Source organism: Salmo trutta, chromosome 5, assembly GCF_901001165.1.
Source record: "Salmo trutta chromosome 5, fSalTru1.1, whole genome shotgun sequence".
Taxonomy (NCBI): Eukaryota; Metazoa; Chordata; class Actinopteri; order Salmoniformes; family Salmonidae; genus Salmo; species Salmo trutta.
In genome coordinates this window covers 28,465,631-28,475,086 of record NC_042961.1, presented here as the reverse complement: position 1 = coordinate 28,475,086, position 9,456 = coordinate 28,465,631, and the positions used below count along the sequence as shown (strand labels likewise).

Genomic DNA, 9,456 nt, shown 5'->3' with positions numbered 1-9,456 from the left:
TTTTCCCAATCCCAACATTGACGGTGCTATTTCGAGAAACTTCCAGCCCCCTTTCCCACACGTCACCGTGCGGAATCTTTAAAGGATCCGTTGACTGTATAACATGGCACAGTATAAAGGATCAAGGAGTTTGAGCAGCATGAAGACACAGTCACCAGTGGTAGATATGGCCAATAACAACGACCCTCTACCCCCAGGATGGGAAATAAAAATTGACCCACAGACAGGATGGCCTTTTTTTGTGGATCACATTAATCGCACAACAAGCTGGAATGACCCCAGACACGATGTCAAAAAGGTAGGCTAATGGATTTAGTAAAAATGATGTGGAGCGTGGGAGGGCTAGTGTGATATGGAAAGTTGGATTGAAAATGTAATGTCTGCTGATAGCATAGCAGACACAACACAGAATATATATAGTATATGGCATGGCCGTCGACCAAGCGCTTCAGTGGTTAATTATGGTCACTGCCTCTGATACGCACTGGCTTTTATTATAGGGAGACAGAGTGGGCATATTCTATTTATAGTAGGCTAAACTTCTCTCTCCTTTTCTTTAACATTTAGAAACATAGGTTACAACTTGCCACTGCTCAAACTTGATATCTGCTTAGACTTCATATACGCCAACGCAATGGAATGTTTTCTCTTTTAGGCTCCAGCCCTCTCCCTCATGCATTATAACGGGTTAATAACGGGCAATGGCTGTTAGGTTATGTTCTTGTGTGATGATCTAAGCGTGGCTGGTTGGTTGATGACGCACTGCAGTCATATGTAAAGCCATGGCTTTGAGTGTTTGGACATCTCCATAATGTTTATTTAAAGCCTATTAGGCCATGTAGAATGCGTTTGTTCATATTTCGTAGACCCGTTACTCAAACTTTTCCTTAAAAGGGATTTGAGGTGGGTTCATCACCCACCCAACTCCAGTAGCCTACTGCGCATATATAACAGCTCCAAGTAATCTACAATACATTAAACTAACAAATCACAAAAATTGGTGATATGGTTTTACACCATTAAACGGTGTCCTGAAGAACTGTGTCAACTTAAGTGTTGAAGGGTTGGAGAGCAGACCCTAGGTTGGCATCTTGCATTAGGAAGATCAACACTTGCTGCTGTCCAAAGTTAGTGTCACTAAGAATCTGCTAGAAAGACACAGCTGTCAGGAGATACAATTGGTGCTATGCTGGCAGTGTACAGGGACCCTGCCAAAATGGCAGAGGGCAAAAGGTCGTTCAGAGTTAGACAACTACTGTTGTTGTATCAAAAAAGCATAACGGGAATGATGTAAATTAAAAAGTACAACACTATGCCTCACACAGTACTTATTTCAAATCATAATTAATTTGAATGATTTATTACCAGCCAAATTAAATAGTCAAGAGGAGCTTGGGACTGTTCCAATGCAGTAGGTCCAATGGGCCTACATAGTCTTGGGGACACTTGTCTTTGTCGTGCTTAAACTGTGTAGACTGGACTTATATAGACTTTTGCTCAGTGGGTTGCTCCCACTTGTCTAAGCCTAGGCTATTTTGCATCATGTACCAGTGGAGTCTGGTGCTTTGTCACGCACTACCCACACATACAGTTTGTTGTTTCAGCTCTGTCTGTAGGACATGCTTCCAGTTTGGACAGTTTGATTTTAGTTTGAGCCACACCTTGTAGAAGTATGTAAGTGTAGCACATGGGGATGTGTGAGGCTTACTTCTCAGCCTGCAATGTTCCCACTTGCACCAGTGAATAGCTAGCTTTTTGCTTGGCACCGACTGGTAAGATGCTTCAGTAGGGTGGTCACGTGCAGTGGTGGAAAAATTACTCAATGGTGATACTTGAGTGAAAGTAAAGATACCTTAATAGAAAATGACTCAAGTAAAAGTCACCCAGTAAAATACGACTTCAGTAAAAGTCTAAAAGTATTTTGTTTTAAATATACTTAAGTATCAAAAGTAAATGGAATTGCTCAAATGTACTTACGTATCAAAAGTAAAAGTATAAATGATTTCAATTTTTTTATATTAAGCAAACCAGACGGCACAATTTACATTTTTTATTTTTTATTGACGATAGCCAGACATAATTTACAAATGAAGCATTTGTGTTTAATGAGTCTGCCTGATCAGAGGCAGTAGGGATGACCAGGGATGTTCTCTTGATAAGTGTGTGAATTGGACCATTTTCCTGTCAGAATGTAACGAGTACTTTTGGGTGTAAGGGAAAATGTACAGAGTAAAAAATACATTATTTTCTTTAGAAATGTAGTGAAGTAAAAGTAGGCAAAAATATAAATAGTAAAGTACAAAAAACAACTTAAATAGTACTTTAAGTATTTTTACTTAAGCACTTTACACCACTGGTCACGTGTGCTAGCAAGGCAGAGGTCCTGGGTTCGAGCCTTCAGTGTTGTGCCGAATCAGTTGGAAGCGATACTTGCTAAGCAAGCGGTGTGACGTCCTTTATATAAGCAAGCATAAGATGACAGCATAATCATAAAAGACAACAAAGCAACAAAGCATTATTGTTGGTGAACCAGTTATATTCTGACCACAAACAAGAATACCTAGATCTTTTTTCTAAATATTTGAGCTGAGGAACATTGTATTTGTGGGCCTTACTGAGTCTGGTATTGTTGGACTGTGGTATGCACCCCTGAAATATTTGGCTTGTGTTCTGAGACCTCAAGACAACTTAAGTTACATTGTGACAATACACATGTGTAGCCTGAGGGCAAGCAAATATTGGAGTATTCTTAAATCGCTCACAATTGAATATACTTTATTGCTAATTAGATTTGCATGGTAAAGCAAATCTGGTCATGTAATGATATCACAGAGAGACTATTGTCGGGTGTCTCACTCTTAATTGGTTTTCCTGGTGATCACCAAGGCAGCATCATGGAGTAGTTTGTCTCTACTGTGAGACACCCATATGAGGACACAAGATAAATATGATTTGTTATGATTTATGATAGCAAATACTGCCTAGCAAACCAACAAATGCATAATCTTCATATCCACATGTAGTGATGGCATGCTTCTTATGACAGGCACATACTTGCAATTGGATAAGAACTAGTTTCCTCTTCCAATTGTCCAGGGAGGTGATACTTTTTACATCTCCCAGGGATATTTCACATTGTACCTAATGATGTTTGCTTATAGCCTGGACGCCAGAGCAGATTCTACTGAAGACTCATTTGTTTCAGCCTCTAGCAAACAGCTCTTTTCAATCAATCTCATTTTAATCTCAGTAGCCTAAGATATTAAATCGCTCTTTCTTCCTTAGTTTGGAAGAAAGAACAAATCTTTCCGGGATGTTGGACATCATAGCCTTGTAGAATACATTAACTGAATGTTTTATGATGGATTGGCAGTAATTGCTTGCCTCTGGGGTTAGCTTCACTCACATACTTATTTTCATATCCTAAATGTGTATCAATTCAGACTTTGTTTTCTTGTTCAGGTCAGCCAGTTATCTCAAAATGGCCCAAGTGTGCCACCAGAGCCGAGTCCTCAGGAGATGCCAAAGGCCTTTGTGAAGGACATGAAGCACCCCACCCTCCGCCAGGGTTACATCCCAATTCCAGTCTGCCATGAAGGCGCAGACCTCCGTCAGCAACACCCGTGTTTCTCCTACATCCAGCCGACTGCTCTGCAAAATGTACGGGCAGATGGGCGGACACCCTCCCCCACCCCGACTCTCCACTGCAGGCCTAGATCTCCTTTGCAGGGTTCCTCCGAGAGCTCTACTCCTGAGCCCTGCATGTCCTGTTCGCCTAGTTTACAAGGACCTGAGGTGAGATTGTTTTATCTATTGAGATTACTGCGCATGAACTCTTACCGTTTGCTAAAACCATACATTGATGTCATTGGAGGATTTGCAGGGGAAGTTCTAGTTACACACGTGTTTGATGTTGGAATCAAACGAAACCTCTAGCTACTTCTAGACTACTTCTAATATTGAATATGCAATTGTACTTCCTCTGATTCACACTGGACTTCCATTCCTTAGGGCCATCCCCTCCACCAGCCCCCGCGACCCAGCAGCACAGGCCTCCAGGCAGGTTACATCCCCATCCCAGTGATCCACGAGAGGGCCGGAGGTCACACACAACAAGCCCCTGTCAATCCCGCTCTCTACACCCAGCGCTTTCCGGCTTACTCAGAGCACCAGCCCTCCTTCCACCGACTGCAGCCAGAGGACTGGAGCAGTCATCATGGAGCCACGCCCTCTTCCCGGGAGCGATCCTCCCCGTCCCCGAGCGTGCCTCCCCAGCACCGCGAGACTGCCGCCATCCATATCCCACCGCATATAAGGAGCCAGTCTCCCCTCAGGGCACAGGTCATTACAGAGAGACCACAGGTACCTTTTTCCCCCCTCATCACAACTCCTATTGCCAGTCAGCCAACAGCAGTAGGATTCTTCAAAATAAAAAGTCTCATATACATAGCCACAAATACCAGTCTGGCAAATTTGACATAATGTTTATTCAGGATGAATAATTCCTTCGTACTTCCCCAGGTCCAGGTCCACCACCATGTGCCACAGAGAGAATCACCCCACAGAATGGAGCAGGAGCAGGAGATCTCTCAGTATCCCCAAACAGTGCAGAGAGAGGCTGACTCACAGCAGCGTCAACAGCCACAGATCTCACAGCAACCACAGCAGCCACCGCAACAGTACCAAGGACCACAACAACCACAGCAGCAACAACATTATCAACAACAGCCACTACAATACCAACACCCACAACAACAGCCACAGCAGCCACAACAGCCACAACAACTCCCCCAACAGCCACAACCGTACCAACAGCCAAAACAACAACAACAATACCAACAACCTGAACAGTACCAAAAATCACAACAACCACAGCAGCCACACCAGTACCAACAACCTGAACAGTACCAACAGCCACAACAGTACCAACAGCCACAACAGTACCAACAACCTGAACAGTACCAACAACCACAACAGTACCAACAGCCACAGCAATACCAACAACCTGAACAGTACCAACAACCACAACAGCCACAACAGTACCAACAGCCACAGCAATACCAACAACCTGAACAGTACCAACAACCACAGCAACCACAGCTATATCAACAACCACAACAGTCCCAGCAACAACCACAACCTCCACAACAACCCCAGCCACAGCCGCAACAGCAGCCGCAACAGACAGCAAACATCACAGTCCAGATGTCCCCGAAACCAGAAGCCCAGGAGCCAGTGGCTGTTCCTGCTCCACAGGAGGAATTGCCCCCAAAAGCAGAAAATGAGCCCTCCGCTCAGTGTCACCCAGGCTTGGCTAAAGTGCAAAAGATAGAGGAGAGAGTGGCGAAACTGGAGCAAGAGGTGAAATGCTTTGATGGGAAGAAGAACGATAAGAGGTACTTGCTGCTGGAGGAGCTGTTGACCAAAGAGCTTTTGGCACTGGACTCAGTGGACCCAGAGGGGCGTGTGGACGTGCGACAGGCGCGACGCGACGGAGTCCGGAGGGTCCAAACCACACTGGATGCACTGGAGATGCTGGATGAGCGGCCATCGGGGTCAGTCAATGAGTCCTCGATGGAGGGTGACAGCCCTCCACAGAAAGTAGAGCAGCCCAGCATGATCAGCCAAGCGAATGTGGAAATGGCCAGAGAGATCTCATAATGACTGTATAGCTTTATTACAGTGGAGAGGAGAGAAGCGTAATCAAAGATAATGTGGAAATAGGCTGCTCTCAATGCTCCCTATACCCGCCTTTCAACTGCAGATATCACATATGAACTATACGATGCATGTATTACTTAATTTACAGTGTTGGTATTGTCTGGCATTCACCACATTCTATATGTGATGGTGGTATCTGAGTGCATCATGTATTCAGTGATGTTAAGCCATTGTTGTTGCCTTTTGCTGTGCCAATGTCTTTTTGCAAGACCATTTTCATGATCAATGTGTTAAAGAGACATGCATAATAGAGGTTATATAAGAGGCCTTTATCCATCCATATATAACAAAAAAAATGTACCTGTATGTAGTTAATTTCGGATCATGTGATGTGGTTGTTTTTAAAGTTATTCAATACATATTCAAAAAGAAGAACACTGGTATGTGTAGTAGTAGTAGACAACTTCTCTATAAGAAAGGGCTTCTGTGGAAATTGTAAGAGATGTTTAATATTTCCCTCTTATTTTGAATCCACTACTTCGAGAAACAATATTTACCTCAGATTCAGTCAGAAGAAATGGGATAAATCAATGTTAGTGAATGTTAATGACTCAGTCAGAGAAAAGTATTTATTTTTGTGCCTCAGATGACAGAGCCACTTGAAAGCAAAATCTTCTTATTTTTTTCTCTCAATAAAAAAAAAAAAGAAGGTATTTCACACACATACCCAACAAATGATATGGTTAATTTGGGTTTCATTAGTTTCAGCCTGTAGGTGCATTGCCTGTTTTGCTGTCCTGGGCCTGGTCGCATAAGACATCTTCAGTTAATTTCCCCTTTATCTTTTCCCCTTAAAGTTTCCTTAACTTTAAGTCAGTTGCACAAAACATTTTACGGTGAATTTCCCCCTTAAATAAAGTGAAAAAGTTAAGGGTGCCCATGAGTTCCCTTGTGCTTCATTTACTATGGATATCATATCAATCTACACAGCACATGTGGAGGTCAATGTTGCTTTCCTCTGCCCTGGTTGCAAAAGGAAAACATCAACCAGCTAGCTAGGTGTATACAGTGCATTCGGAAAGTATTCAGACCCCTTGACTTTTTCCAATTTTTGTTTTACATTAAACATTTAATAAAATAAAAACGGAAATACCTTATTTATATAAGTATTCAGAACCTTTGCTATGAAACTCGAAATTTAGCTCAGGTGAATCCTGTTACCATTGATAATCCTTGAGATGTTTCTCCAGCTTGATTGGAGTCCACCTGTGGTAAATTCAATTGATTGGACATGATTTGGAAAGGCACACACCTGTCTATATAAGGTCCCACAGGTCGAAGTTATTGTCTGTAGAGCTCCGAGACAGGATTCTGTCGGGGCACAGATCTGGGGAAGGGTACATTGAAGGTCTCCAAGACCACAGTGGCCTCCATCATTCTTAAATGGAAGAAGTTTGGAACCACCGAAACTAGAGCTGGCCAACCCGGCCAAACTGAGCAATCGGGGGAGAAGAGCCTTGGTCAGGGAGGTGAAAAAGAACCTGATGGTCACTCTGACAGAGTTCCTCTGTGGAGATGGGAGAACCTTCCAGAAGGACAACCATCTCTGCAGCAGGTGTGCCAAGCTTGTAGTGTCATACCCAAGAAGACTCGAGGCTGTAATCACTGCCGAAGGTGCTTCAACAAAGTACTGAGTACTTATGTAACAGTGATATTTCCTGTTTTCTTTTAAATAAATGTGCAAAAATTGCTAAAAACATGTTTTTGCTTTGTCATTATCGGGTATTGTGTGTAGATTGATGGGGGAAAAAAACTATTTCATCAATTTTAGAATAAGGCTGTAATGTTACAAAATGTGGAAAAAGTCAAGGGGTCTGAATACTTTCCCGAATGCACTGTAGATAGCTAGGTACTTAGCTAAACAATGGAAGGTGCACAATCCATGGCTACAAAGATAGCTGGCTAGCCTTTATTTAACTAGGCAAGCCAGTTAAAAACAAATTCTTATTTACAATGACGGCCTACCCAGGCCAAACCCTAACCTGGGCGACGCTGGGCCAATTGTGCGCCGCCCTATGGCTAGCTAGCTACCTACTCTGTAAGTTAGCTTGATGTGCAAGAAAGTAATAGAAACTTGCTTTATTATCATCTGAATCAATTTGTTTCTCCTGTCTTGAATGTAGAAGTTATATTTTGCTATCTCTCAAAATAAATGATATCTTTGCCTAATGTTCAGTCAGTGAATCAGGTCGTATCCATGGTAACCACAGACTCTTTCTGTCATACATGCCTTCAAACTACTGTAAATCCCCTTAAGTATGCACTTACCTAAGGAAAACGTTTGAGGGGCTCCATGCCATGCCCAAACAGTTCCCTTAGGTAAGGAGACATTATTTAAGGTAAATCCTTATGAGAAACACTTCAGGTGTATTATGCAAACAGGCCCTGGCACTTTTTCACCATTATAATAGGCCTATATTTACATTTTATGAAAGGATCTTGATAGGTAACATACAACAATTCCATCCATTGACCTTTGATTCAAGTCTATGGTGTAACGTTTGAAATTGCTAGATTGTTTGAATAATTGTTCATTTGTAAGTTCACTTGCAATGTCATCCAAATACCATTCATATATTTTATTTAAAGAAAGGAATGATTCATTAATTCAAGAATACATTGAGAAATTTCAGATGTGATCTGACTCATCTCACATGAGATGTGAGACTATCAGCATCAAATGCTAATCAAGAATAACAATTCAAGGGTCAATGTAGTGTCAATGTAAAAGTATGCATTTTCTATCACAGCTTGTGCTTTGGAGTGTTGACAGCTTGGAGTCATGTTGGCATGGTTGCAAATAAAATGTATTATTTTGAAATTGTCTATAATTGAGTGATTTTATAGTATATTGTGATATGTTGATATCCTTGCTATCAAGTGGTTATACGTGGCTTACTCAAACCTAAACCTCTCCTTGTATCTTAACCATCACTTTACATCTTGACTCCATGTCTTATTTGAGACAAGCAACACATGGTAGATCTACACGTCCCTGTGGAACCAAGTAAAATTGACACACTTTAGGAGAATGAATAAGTACTCTAACTTGACGAGGGGTGTTTTTTTTTAGGTTTAATACATTCCATTCAATGTCCTGTTCACCAGCAACTGCGTGTTTTTCACTATGGGAGCATACACTGAGTATACAAATACTAAGAACACCTGCTCTTTCTATGACATAGACTGACCAGGTGAATCCAGGGGAAAGCTATGATCCCTTATTGATGTCACTTGTTAAATCCACTTCAATCAGTGTAGATGGTTAAAGGAGGATTTTTAAGCCTTGAGACATGGATTGTGTATCATTCAGAGGGCGAATGGTCAAGACACAAAATGTAAGTGCCATTGAATGAGGTATGGTAGTAGGTGCCAGGCACACCACTTTGTGTCAAGAACTGCAACGCTGCTGTTTTTTTTTTTACACTCAACAATTTCTCGTATGTATCAAGAATGGTCCACCACCCAAAGTATACCCAGACAACTTGACACAACTGTGGGAAGCATTGGAGTCAACATGGGTCAGGATCCCTGTGAAACGCTTTGGACACCTTGTAGAGCCCATGCCCCTGACGAATTTAGGCTGTTCTGAGGGCAAAAGGGGGTGGGTGGGGGTAAAAAAAATGGGCCTAATTTTCTTTGTATTCCTGAAAGTTACTGGTTGGTGGATCTTATTTGGAACAGTCCTAGAAAAGAACCGTCCCCCAATAGGTGCGCCAGGCAAGGTTAATAAAG

General features: G+C 42.2%; 1 protein-coding gene across 1 annotated transcript; it reads left to right on the top strand.

The window, feature by feature from the left end:
- The first annotated feature begins 18 nt into the window (after nucleotides 1-18).
- On the top strand, nucleotides 19-6,396 carry bag3 (BCL2 associated athanogene 3). Its single transcript, XM_029753235.1, has 4 exons — nucleotides 19-298; nucleotides 3,463-3,795; nucleotides 4,012-4,362; nucleotides 4,522-6,396. Exons 1-4 carry the CDS (start codon nucleotides 104-106, stop codon nucleotides 5,659-5,661), a joined length of 2,019 nt encoding a protein of 672 aa, XP_029609095.1. The 5' UTR covers nucleotides 19-103; the 3' UTR covers nucleotides 5,662-6,396.
- Nucleotides 6,397-9,456: the final 3,060 nt, after the last annotated feature.

Bases quoted from the DNA above. Each gene is read 5' to 3' on its own strand.
- bag3 (XM_029753235.1), top strand. From the start codon at position 104: ATGGCACAGTATAAAGGATCAAGGAGTTTGAGCAGCATGAAGACACAG. The intron at 299-3,462 runs GTAGGCTAATGG...TTTCTTGTTCAG, and splicing joins CCAGACACGATGTCAAAAAG to GTCAGCCAGTTATCTCAAAA. The intron at 4,363-4,521 runs GTACCTTTTTCC...GTACTTCCCCAG, and splicing joins TCATTACAGAGAGACCACAG to GTCCAGGTCCACCACCATGT.